General features: G+C 44.7%; 1 protein-coding gene across 1 annotated transcript in view; it reads left to right on the top strand.

Moving 5' to 3' along the window:
• thsd7aa (thrombospondin, type I, domain containing 7Aa) overlaps nt 1-13627 on the top strand; it is a 104280-nt gene that overhangs the window by 45326 nt on the left and 45327 nt on the right. The window contains exon 5 of the mRNA XM_057355119.1: nt 5885-6040. Within this exon, the coding sequence (XP_057211102.1) occupies nt 5885-6040 (156 nt within the window). The remainder of the gene's footprint in view (nt 1-5884; nt 6041-13627) is intronic.

The raw sequence follows: 13627 nt of genomic DNA, 5'->3' as shown, positions 1-13627 counted from the left end.
GATTTTGCAGTGTTCTTTAATATGTTATTTGGAGCGTGCCTCTATAAAAGATTACATTACACAACGGTGTCTATGCAAATTAACTGAAAAGAAACAGTAACTGCATGTGCAAAATAACACGAGTGAAATGCAGGTATTAATCAGATTCGTGTCGTGCTCCATATGGTTGCTGTCACAGGAGAATATGTAAATGTCCCAGTGCTGCTGGATTACTGACACACTTAATATGCTTTCAAATGATTTCACGTGTGATTTTTGTAAGCAGTTTTTGTTTATTTGAAATGAAATTTACAGCACAGAATTATAAATGAACTCAAGATATTGTCATAGGCAAGCCTTGAAACGCATACCAGCTTACTCTGCTGTAACCGAAAATTATCTGATTTCTTATGTCATTCTTTTTTAATGATTTTAACACTGCTTTTTAACTCAGATTATGCCTCCCCTGGTGCGCATCTTTCCCCCAGTGCATGCTGGGAGATTTGACAGTTGTGGTTGAGAAACTGGTAGATGGTTTTGGTTTGAAATTTAGATTTTTCTTCTGTGTTACTGATACTGTGAACACAGTTTAACGTGTAAATATGTGCAAATCCAAAATTGTTTGTGGATATGTACTCTGTTAAATTATTTTACATTTATACAATGTACAAAACATTGCAAAAGCCTCCTTGAAATATATCTAACCATTTTTCACGGGTGAAATGTCAACCTTAAGATTACCAAAGGGTTTTACCATACGATAGGTCAGATGTCAGTATTTGGTAGTTTAAATACCCATGTGAAGTCTCTTTTAAAGGCTTTAAAACAATGTTTTTAAAGCATAGTTTTCCATAGTCATCCATATCCATAACGGTCCATATTCCTCGTAAATGGCTTGTGAAAATTTAAAAATGTGTATCTATTTTATGTTCTATAAAGAGCCATCCCTTCTCCAGTTGTTGGGCATTATTGATTCTGGTTTGTACATTTTAATTTACAGAAATGCTACAAAGTATCAAAAACAGATATCCTTTTCCGTCACATCCACAACGTGTTCAATTTTCAAACAGAAAACTCATGCATAGACTGATGTTTTTCTAATGTCTGGACTCATTCGGGGTTTAGTAAAATATAAACAGATTATTCAATATTGGTAATAAATACATTCTCTGAGAATTTATATTTCAGGTTTTAACTGAAAATGTCACGTTCAGAACCCAGGAATTGCCCAGTAGTAAATCTAGTAAAACTGCAACACACCCATTAAGTGCACCTCCGATTTGTGAGACTTCACCAGCATGGTTGCCTTTATTTGCAATGTTAACATACAGCCTTCCTGCCAGCGAGGATGTTTTGCCAGGCAGTGCTGGAATCCCGTAATGTGGCATTAAGGGAGCCACATGGCAGTGTCTGCTGCTCCTGCTGTGGAGGTGACGGGCCTGGTGTGCTGACAAGTCACACACTGACAGATGGAAGAAGTGTGTGAGATAAAGGAGCAGTGCACGAGCACCTGGTCTGCTTCTCACACTCCATTTCTCTGTTTCACACCCACACACATACGCAGTAACAACACAAACACCCTTTAAGCTTTTTCACAGCATGTCTAGCTCAGTCTTATTGTATGTGATGAATGTGGCAATTATGCTCATTATTATATCTTAAAGGGATATAGTTAACGTCAAAATGAATTTTCTCTCATCATTTACTCACCCTCTTGTCATTTCAAACCTGCACGACTTTCTTTCTTCCGCAAAACACAAAAGAAGATACTTTGAGGAATGTTGGTAAACACAAACCGTTGGTCCCTATTCACTTCTATTATATGGAAAATCAAAACCAAATACAAGTCAGTGGGGACCAGCATGATTCAGAATATTTTCTTTTGTGTTCTGCAGTGGAAAGAAAGTCACACCGTTTTGAAATGACAGGAGGGTGAGTAAATGATGACAGAATTTTCATTTTGGGTTACCTATTCCTTTTTGGTGATGGTGATTTTTTAATAGATTTTACTGAATTTTTTCCTACATTTATAAATAATAGCTGCAACAGTACAGTAAAAACGTTTCTTTGTCTTTTTAATTTATTACTTCTACCTGTTGTTTGGCTTTTATTTTTATTTTTTCTAGTCAGTCAGTCAATACATTCTAGATGTAATGGAATGTCCACACCTTTTATTATTTACTTGCCCTCATATTGTTTCAAACGTATATGACTTTCTTTTTCGCAACACAACAGTTAATTGAACAAACAACACAACAGAGACAATTTAATCAAGGCCCAGGGACATGATCACAGGGCCGTACATCTTTTTGCCGATGGTCTTGTTTGCTTTTTAAGCATTAAAATGAGTCATAATGCCATTGTATTAAATCCACACAACCGAATAAAGAAGTTGTATAGGAAGGAATGGACAAAGGAAGTCAAATGCGTTTGAAACAGGACATTGGGGGGGGGGAATAAATTATGTCGCTATTTTCATTTTGAGGTAAATATTATTTTTGCGATGGAAGCTGGTTCTTGAATTTTTCAGTTACCCTCCTCTTTTCGTGCTATTTTATGAGAAAACAGTGAACTTAACTCCGCGGAACCTTTACCTGCTCATGTCATATTTGGACCGTTATACACCATTATTCTGAATTTTTTTGTTGTTTTTATTATTTTTTTTAATTATTTTTGTTGTTTTGTTTTCTCATCCAAATATTTTTTAAGCAGGCCTACCTTTTTTTTGCATTCTCACAGAACACCTTTCTGCCAACATTTTGGGAAATTTTACGGATCACCTTATCAGAACCTTTTCACTCTCACTCTATCATCTTTCCCTGAGTCAAACATCTTTCTCATGTAACTGCTTCCTCTTTAATCAATGGAGACTCAATCAAGCACTTTTCCCCACAGGGAATTTACGACAAATTTGAGCGGATTTAAATTCAAACTCCACGTGATTGGACATTTCCAAGCGATTTGCCACCGGGTCTGTGGAATTATTCACAGGTATTTATATATGTTAAAGCCAGACAATAAAAGCATCAGGTCTGCGGTTAGCTCCAGACCAGAGGGACAGGGTGTTTTAAGAAGATTTAATCCAGTCATTCAGTTTCAGGGATCATATCAACAGTAAATCCTGCATGTAAATTGTTTCACGGACAACCACATTTTCCTGCCCTTTGCGTTTTCCAGTACAGTGTCAACCACATGCAACAGCCTCTCTATGTATGCCCATTTAAATTCATTATTTCTATAGGAATACGAAAGTGTTGTTTGCCTTCTGAATCCTGTTTCAATCATTCTGGGATTATGGCTTCCAAAACCGGTGTTATGAATTCCAAAGTGTCCGTTTACATATCAAAGACATCTTGTTTTCCTCTCTGCCAATGACGCATCCCATCCGGCTTTCTGATCTAGTGTTTGGGCCTGGGGAAGCTGTGCTTGATTTCCTCTCCCTGCGGGGAGCTTCAGACATTTAGACAACGGGGGAAAGCAGCTGCTGTCTCAATCTTTATCCATTAACACATCTCAGTTGCTGGAAAAAGAACCGAGAGCAGAATGTAACAACATTGCCGCGACCATTCATTCGATTCGCCTCGGTCATGTTGCTCCCCAGAAGGTAATGAATGCAGCACCCTGTTGTGGATCTTTATGAGATATTCAATAGCACGGCTTTGTTACAGGGCATCCATGCAGCGCCGCCCTGCAGGCAGGAGTAGTTATTGATGATGATGATGTTAGCAGGTAAACGTGTTGGGTGCTGTCAGACGGAGAGAGGGACTGTTGGGATACCGGTGCCATAATTAGGCCAGGTAGACCCTAGGTGGGAAACTGGAGACCATCTGGCCTCCAAGCGAGCCTTGTGCCACCCGAACAAGGTCAAACTGCAAGGAGAGGGTCATTAATCAGAGTGGGTTAACAGGGTGGTGAAAAGGGGAGATGCTGAGACAGGAAGTCAGACAGGTTTTTGTCCATCTCAGTGATACACTTGCTAAAATAATTATGCTAATGAGATAATAATGCAAGCATGCCAACGAAATCTATACTGGGCGGCCCATTCACTTCTGTTGTATAGACACAAAATCATCAATGCAAGTGAATGGGTACCGGCATTGTTTGGTAACCAACATTCTTCAAAATATCATAAAGTCATTCAGGTTTGAAATGACACGAGGGTGAGTAAATGATCATTTATGGGTGAACTATCCCTTTAAAGACCCACTGTGGTGAAAGTCAAGTTTTTAATGTTATTTATATATGTGATATTTTTATTGTGCTTTAAGACAAACCATGTGCAAATTTATCATTTTAAACCATTGTTGAATTTTTTCTTCATAAAACTGCAGTTGACCAAAGACAATTTAAAACATGCGGTTTGAAACTAACCCAGTTAATGACGTCATAACCTGTAACCAATCACATCAACTCATTTGACCCCTGTGGACCAATAAATATGCAAAGATGGCGCATAGATTCTGGCTAAAATGATCACTGCACTGCTGTGTCAGCTCTCAGTTTCACTTTTGAAACTGTTATTGAGTTGAGGCGGGGCTAATTTGCATATTCATGTAACTGTGTAAACTTAATGAAGCTGATTTACATTCAAGCTATTTTAACAAAGAAAAAATAATTTTCAGAAGAAAAAAATGAAATATGTAATTTTGATTGTTAAAGATTAGTTTTAAGGGATAAAATTATCGACCACAGGAGGACTGTTGAATAAGTTTGGTGCTAAATTAAATGGCGCAATTCTTGAGTAAATTCACATCTGATAACTGATATGCATCGCACAGAGTGTGTTTGTGGAAATAAGGAAATGGAACAGGGGTCATGCATTTGCAAGTCAATTCTTTTGCAAATCAATATCATCAATTTGACACTTTGACAGCTAATTTCATTTTACATCTCACTTTTGGAACGAAGAGTGAGTAAATTTAGCTCACTAAATTGAATGTTTCAGTGCACGTTTGTCCCAGCGGAGCACTTCACGAACCTTTTTAATTTCTATTTTAAACAAGCTCACGTGACTCATTTATAATTCTGCACAAATGTACCAGCACGGTCACCCAATCAATCATTCAGATCACTTTGAAAATGATGTGTTACGCAGATAATATTAGAATCAAAGCCTCACACCTTTTGGACACAGAGCAATTTGCATGTGAATGAAGTGAAGATCCGTCACGGGGTGTCATGACAGATATATTTGTGCGCTGACCTTGCAGGAAGTCAACTACAGCTTGGAGCTGTATGCACACACAGACACAGATACACAGGGTGCTAGTTACAGATAAAAGAAAAACAAAGACACAGGGTGCCTAGGGAGTTATCCAGGAAAACACGTGAAACCAAAGGCATTTGTCCGTTTGAGAAAGGTGTTTTCAGGTTACATTGTTGCATTATATTTAGATCATTATGTCATCAAAACTTAATTTTAGATTTTGAGCCATGACTAATGGCATACTGAAACACTCATGTGGACAAAATTGGTCATTTGGTCAAATGTGGTCATTTTCTGATACAACTCCTCCTATAATTTTCTGTCCTTTGTGTAGAATTCTGACACAAAAGCCAATAAAAGGAATTAAATTACCTTTCAAAATCTACAAAATATGAGGAATTATATCGTCGCTGTCCTTCTGAAAGGATTCCAAAAGATTTCCAAATTTGCTGTTTTTCAGGAAACACTGTACTTTTCAAATGTTCAAATATTGTGTTGTCAAAGTTGCCAAGCACTTTTTTATACTTTTTATTGGTTAGATATTTGCAAAACCCAGTGACGAACATAAAGCGTGACTAATAATAATGATTTATGGCAAAAAATCACAAAATATGGAGATAAGATGTTTCAAAGAACAGCAGCTATATTCTTATCCCACATTGTTTTTCAGTTTATATAGAATGTCTTAATTTTTTTCAGCTTCCCGGCCGGTAAACGGTGACCTGTGTTTGGGTGTTCCTCCTAACACCACCCAGCTCTGCCATATTCCCTGTCCTGTGGAATGCGAGGTGTCTTCCTGGAGCGCCTGGGGTCCCTGCACCTTTGAAAACTGCCAAGATCAGTCCACAAAGAAAGGTGAGAGCAATTTCAACTTGAACTCTAAGCACTGTTTGTCTCTTACACTTCTGTTTGCAGAGCGGGACCTTCACCCATCTTGCTAGTTTAAAACAGAGCGGATCAATAGAATGTCCCCTTTCATTATAAATCTCATGAATTGTGTGCAGAACCCCTTTCAACACATAACTCAAACCACCCCCCTCGATCACCTCTATCTGCACCATCAGCGCCCGTAAGCTCACCGCCTGCTGGAGCAGAAGATTCATTCTCAATGGTTCATATAGCAGGTGCATTGATGAAAGTAGTAATAAAATGGCAAAATACAAAACATGTGATACAAATAAACTTTATATCCTGTGTGATTTAGCAGGATGCCTTTGTGTACTGATTTCTCCATGTAAATCGTGACAGTTGTTACTAGTGTATCAAAGGTGCTGGCACGCTGGCTGCTTTTCTGGTTAATTATGGCTGGGACAGCGACCCGTGCCATGACTAATGCATATTGACTCATCCCTAATGAAGCGACTCAAAGGGATGGGATGGAAGGAAATTCTCCACCATGCATCTTAATGATGGATTCCCTCGAAATCTGTCTTGCACTCTTTCTTGTTTCAAACGCCCACGCTGCATACTTTACAGCAAAAACCTCATTATTCAGGGATATGTGGTAAAAGAGAATAGTGTATTTACAGCCTGGAGGGAATGGAACAATGTACATCAGTGATTAATAACTAAACTCATCATTCATTGTTACATTTTGGATGCAAGGTTGGCAAAATCTTGCAGTTCATAATTAAAAATGTGAATTGCATTGGGCGTACTCCACATGATTGAATTTTAAATGGGAATGACAAGTAGTGGAGTTTGAATATATTTCATTTGTATTCGAAAATGTGACCCTGTTTGTGAAATCCAAGTTACAGGTCCAGTGTACATTATGAAATGTAGCGGCATCTCGTGGTGAGGTTGCGAATTGCAACCACCGGCTCACTCCACCGCTCACCCCTCCCTTTCGAAGCGCTTCGATGGCTGACACAGGACTAAGATTTCGTCACATTTTCACTTCTTTGCAGAAGGAGATTTTTTTTCGTTAAAGTCTCAAAATCTATTTGAGATACGAGCATTTTATGAGATTAATGTCATAAAGTCATCTAAACATAATTTAATATATTTCATTTAATATATAAACATAATTAACTCTAAACGTTTCTTGGTCAATATTAAGATATCATGGTTATATTTTCATAGAATTGCGTAATGATATTATGTAGAAAACTGAAATCGCATAAAAAATGTGTTTTAACAAGCAGAGTCATACATTTCGCAAAACTGAAACCGTAGTTTGACTTAATTTGACATTGAAAACTTCAAAAAGTGTAACCATGGTTCATAAAATGGATGTTCTACAGGTTATTAAAATATATACATTTATTCTGAATTTTTCCTGACATTTAAAATGTAAAATTGGTATATTCGAATTTAAACATTGACTATTTACCCCTAATATTTCTTGTTGTACCCCATTTGTTGTGTATATAATAACATCCTCCAGGGGTAGCTAACTGCTAAATTGTACTAATTATCAGATTAACGTTCCACAATTTATCTCTTCCTTTTCAATTTGAATATTGCAATTCTGCGTCCTATTTGCTACCTGAATGCAAATTCAAATGTAGGAGTTGAACACCTCATCAATTCAGTCTCAAAAGGTGCACAAGCCTTGCGCACGCCCAAGTCAACTACAACTGCTAAAACCAGTGCTGTCTAACCCTCCACTTCTGATGGATGCGAGATATAAATTGTACCATGTCATTATGACAGAGAGGCTGTTATATATTGGTAATCTTTATTATAGCCTGCACAAGGTAGAGAAAGAAGCCTGATATGGGATAAAGAACAAATTACCAGTGACATCTCAAGCAATAATGTGTCGTTGTGCACCTGGGTGTGATGACCCATGAGATGTGGATGAGATTTCTCGGCGGCTGTGGCTTTTGTCGTTTTTTTTTTTATTAACAGGGGGTCATATGAAATCCAGTATCCTGCTTTGTCTGATAAAGAGACACACACACACCTGAGGGCTGAGTGACTGAATGTGATACAATCCTCTTACACATGCCCCCACCTCTCCCGACCACAATGAGCTCTCTGCTGACCTTCTGATTAAATAAAGCCAGGAGGAGAGCCAGAGACAGAAGTAATCAGAGAAAGGGACGATGCCGGCATCTCGGCCTAACTCCTTAAGGCCCCCCACACCCATATTACCTTATCAGTCCCAGACAGCAGTGTGGATTAAACCAGAAGCCAGGGGCCGGCAACGGAATGGGGTTTACGTGTAGGTGACCTTGGGCAGGCCCGAGTCCTTTCTATTGCCCTTTAATGGGAATACCCCCGGAGTCAAAGCCTCTTCAGTATTAATGGATTGCTGAATGCATTAGGTGCTTTGGTGAAAATTAAGCGTGATGAGGAAAGAATAATAATATTCATTATGATGAGCTGCTCCAGTAATTTCCGTCATCTGCTGCACTTAATGGACTGATACGTTAAATGAAATATTGCGGTTATTGCTCAATGGCACACTGTGACAGTTAAGAGGGCTTTGTGCTTCCACTGGTCATGTCAGCCGGTTAAATCAATAGATTAGTCGAAAAGCTGAAAAATGATTTCTTTACTGAGCATGTGAAGGTAGAAAGATATCAAGCCAAGTCAATTAATGACCTGGCTATACTGTACATGCCTCCCTCAAACACATGGTTGGGCTTTTAGAGCAGTATAGATCTAACGTATAGATCTAACAGCATTTATTTATCTTTGTTCATGTTTATGTTAGCATTTACTAATACAGTTTGAAGTTGTAACCGCGTTAACATTAGGTAATACACAATAAACTTACATGACCAATTGTCTTGCCATTAACTACATTAACAAAGATTAAAGGGATAGTTCACCCCCCAAAAATTGTCATTTCAAACCTGTATGACTTACTTTCTTCTACAGAACACAAAAGGAGATATTTTGAAGCATGTTGGTAACCGAAAGGTGGAGGGTACCTATTGACTTGCATTGGTTTTGTGTCTTAATAGAAGTGAATGGGCACTGCCGTTGTTCGGACCAACATTCTTCAAATATCTTCTTTTGTGTTCTCCAGAAGAAAGAAAGTCATACAGGTTTGAAATGGCAAGAGGGTGAGTAAATGAGGACAGAACTATCACTGTAGTGCTCAGTTTATGTTGGCTAATGCATTTACTACAGACCTTATTGAAAAGTCTCACTGAATTAATGTTCTTTGAATGCAATATAAATCGTGTCAATGTAAGTAATATAAAAAAAAAAAAAAAAATTGCTATGTAACTTGGTTCCCTTTCTGTCGGTCTCTCAACGTTGTGTCGAACCGACAGATGGGGTTCGTCCCTGAGAACCAATCGCTTCCGACTACTTAGAAAAGGCCAATGAAAATTGGCGAATGAAATTTGCATGCCGGACTCCGCCCCCGGAAATCCGGGTATAAAAGGGAGATGGCGTGCTTCATTCATTCACCTTTTGTTCTTCGGAGCCTTCGCTTATGAAGATCAACTCTCGCTACTACTTAGCAACTCGAGATTGCCGGTTCTACGACGTGGTGCAGCGGACGGTCCCTTCCTGCGGCGACTTCCCCTGGGCGTCTCGGCGGTTCCAGAGGTGTTCGAGCTAGCAGACGGTGCCACACCGTCTGCATTCTAAAAGAGCAAATTTCTCCAGCGTGGCATGTCCTGCTGTTCTCGTGGGTGCAACACACTCATCGACGAGGGGGACGGACACGAGGTCTGCTTCCAGTACGCTGGGGCAGCCCTTGTGGATACGTCCTGCCCGCACTGCGGGCGGTTGACGATTCAGACGTTGCGTCACAGGTGGCTGTGTTCCCACGGGGCTCAGCCACCACCTCGTCTGCTTCCCGTTCCGTGACGGCAGGACTACTGCCCTGCCGCCCGCTACGGCGAGCAGCGAGGGTGATATGAGGATTACTGTGAGCACTAATCCGTCAGCCACTGGCTCGCGGACCGTTCGCACCTCGTCTTGCTCGTCTGACCGTTCCCTATGAGATGGTCCCACCGTCTTGTTCCTCAATCACGTATCGGACATGGTACGTGATGATGAGATGTCTGTTGCAGCATCGGAGGGTGACTTACTGGCATCAGACTCCGATGATTCCTTGAAGCTCCCTCCCTCGGGGGGTCGAGATCAGGAAGAAGCGGACGTCGAAATGTCAGCCATGCTTTCCCGGGCCGCCGGCGTTGGGTTGCAGTACCCGCACTGCCTCTCCCAATGCTCGCGGCTGGATACATGGTACCTCGGGTTTGAGAGCGGCTCCATGCCGTACTCGTCCCAGTGCAGTGTTTCCCCGGAAGTGCATGAGGAACATAGTACGACCTGGAACGCCCCCTTCGGCGTGTGCACGTCAACTAGTTCCATCACCCTTTCTTCCCTCGATGGTGGGGCAGCTAGAGGATACGTCGAGTCCCCCTGGGGCTCGACCTAGATTCCCGTCCAAAGCACGTAGGCTTTTGGCATCCAGGATGTCGAGAGCTTACTCTGCTGCGGGCCAAGCTGTCCCCTCTCTCCACGCTATGGCCATCCTGCAATCCAAGGCGTTCAGAGATTCCACAAGGGTAAGACCGACCCAGCGCTTATGCAGGAACTCCACGCCGTCACCGACCTCGCTCTACGGGCGACCAACGTGACCGCGCGGGCCCTGGGTCAGGCGATGTCCACACATGTGGTCCAGGAGAGACACCTCTGGCCAAACCTTGCACAGATGGGTTGCGAGAAAGTCTCCTTTCTCGACGAACCCATCTCGCAAGGGTGGGCTGTTTGGTGATACTGCCGAGCCACAGTTCTCGACAGTAAAAGTAGCAGACAGAGGATATCAAGCCTATCCTCCCCCGCCGCGACTCGGCTTCCCCCTGGCCGTCGAGATCCCGTGCACCCTCTGCTTCCCAGCAGCCCTGGTCCTCTTCGACACTCCGGTTCCGGCCCCCCGGGAGACGTCGAAGAGGAGACCACCACCCCATCAGCAGCTGCGGCAGAAGCCGTAGCGGCCCTCATGGGAAGACCCGAGGGAGATCGAGAACACCTTTTGGGCCCGACCCCAGCCATTCCATTGCTGGTTGGTCGATCCGGAACGGTTCCTGCCCCGTCCCAACTACCCACTTCTAAAGGTTTTTCCTCTCTCTCTCTGGGTGTTTATCACAGCCGCTCTCACCCTCTACACGATGGTGTTCGGCAACTCGACGTTGCGTCTTGGCGAGGCGCAACATCGAATGTACATTGCAGCCCTCAGCACTCTCAAATCGACAGTGCGTGGAGCTGCATAGCCAGGCAGGCGAACCAGCAGAGCCAGTCTTCTTCCCGGGGGCCCGCCCCCGGCGAGAGACCCGCACTGCCAGCCATCGAACCACCCCCCGGGGGGTCGATGAAGCACATCGTACCTTTAGTCCCCCTGTCGCGGTCCCTGGGAGCTTGGCTCGAGCTTCCCACACCGTCACGGTGGCTGAGGAGAACGATCCGTCTCGGCTACGCGATCCAGTTCGCCAGAAACACGCCCAAGTTCCGGGGCATCCTCGCCACCTCGGTCAGAGGCCGGGATGCTCCCGTACTTCTGGCGAAGGGTGCGATCGAGTCCGTCCCCCTAGCCGAGATGTCCAAGGGGTTTTACAGCCCCTACTTCATCGTCCCCAAAAAAGGCGGGGGGTGCGCCCTATCCTAGATCTGCGTACCCTGAACAGACACCTGCACAAGCTGCTGTTCAGGATGCTCACGCAGAAGCGCATCCTGACATCTGTCTCGACATCTTTCATGTCTCGATTCTCCCTCGTCATCGCCCGTTCCTATGGTTCGCTTTCGAGGGTCAGGCATATCAGTACAGAGTCATCCCCTTTGGTCTGTCTCTGTCTCCACAAGTCTTTACGAAGATCGTGGAAGCTGCCCTCTCTCCCCTCAGGGAGAAGGGTGTGCGGGTACTCAACTATCTCGACGACTGGCTTATCTTGGCACACTCACGAGATCTGTTGTGCACACAGGGACCTGGTGCTCCGGCACCTAGATCGATTGGGGCTACAGGTCAACCGAGAGAAGAGCAAGCTCTCCCCTGTGCAGATCATCCTCTATCTTGGTATGGAACTCAACTCTGTCACCATGACAGCGCGACTGTCCACAGCACGCGCCCAGTCGGTGGTGAACTGCCTGGATCATTTCAAGCAGTCAGCGGTTCCCCTGAAACTATTTCAGAGGCTCCTGGGACACATGGCATCCTCGGCGGCTGTGATACCCCTCGGGTTGATGCACATGAGACCGCTCCAACACTGGCTTCAGAGTCGAGTTCCCTGGAGAGCGTGGCACACCGGCAGCAGGTGGATGGTGATTACGCCTCTCTACCGATGCACCCTAACCCCTTGGTCTTCCATGACCTTCCTTCGGGCAGGGGTTCCCCTAGGGCAGGTTACGAGGCATGTCGTGGTGACGACGGACGCCTCCCTGCAGGGTTGGGGTGCAGTGTGCAATGGGCACGCAGTGTCGGGGCTTTGGACGGGCCCCCGCCTGCGCTGGCATATCAATTGCCTAGAGTTGTGGACCGTGCTACTCGCACTGAAGAGGCTGCAACCTCTCGTGCAGGCCAAGCACTTGCTGGTCCGATCGGACAGCACTACTGCAGTAGCGTATATCTATCGTCAGGGTGGCGTTCGCTCACTGCAGTTAACACGACTCGACGCCTCCTCCGGTGGAGTCAGCAGGTGACCTGCTCCCTGCGTGCCACGTATATCCCAGGCGACCTGAACCAGACAGCCGATGCGCTCTCTCGTCAGTCGACGCCTCACGGAGAGTGGTGACTCCACCCCCACGCAGTCCAGCTCATTTGGGTGCAGTTCGGGCAGGCCCAGGTAGACCTGTTCGCCTCCCTCGAAACCACCCATTGCCCACTTTGGTACTCTCTGACCGAGGGTCCCCTCGGCACGGATGCCCTAGCGCACAGCTGGCCGCGGGACAAGCGGAAGTACGCCTTCCCCCCAGTGAGCCTCATTGCACAGACCCTGTGCAAGGTCAGGGAAGAGGAGCAGCAAGTGTTACTCGTTGCGCCACACTGGCCCAACCGGACTTGGTTCTCGGAGCTAATGCTCTTGACGACAGCTCCCCCCTGGCCGATTCCCCTGATGAAGGACCTGCTTTCCCAGGGGAAGGGCACGTTATGGCATCCCAGGCCAGACCTCTGGAACCTCTATGTCTGGCCTCTGGACGGGACGAGGAGATCCTGAGTGGTCTGCCCCCAGCGGTGGTAGAAACCATTTCTCAGGCAAGGGCACCATCCACTAGGCGACTGTACGCCTACAAGTGGCGCCTCTTCTCGACCTGGTGTGCTTCTCGAGGAGAAGACCCACGGAGTTGTGCGATCGGGTCCGTGCTGTCCTTCCTACAAGAGAGACTCGAGACTAACCTCTCCCCCTCCACACTGAAAGTGTATGTAGCCGCCATTGCCGCTCATCACAACTCAGTTGCTGGGAAGTCTCTAGGGCAGCACGACCTGGTCATTAGGTTCCTAAGGGGCGCTAGGAGGCGGAATCCGCCTCGTCCGTG

This window comes from Triplophysa rosa, linkage group LG16 (genome assembly GCF_024868665.1).
Source record: "Triplophysa rosa linkage group LG16, Trosa_1v2, whole genome shotgun sequence".
Classification (NCBI taxonomy): Eukaryota; Metazoa; Chordata; class Actinopteri; order Cypriniformes; family Nemacheilidae; genus Triplophysa; species Triplophysa rosa.
This window is presented reverse-complemented; position numbering and strand designations above follow the sequence as displayed.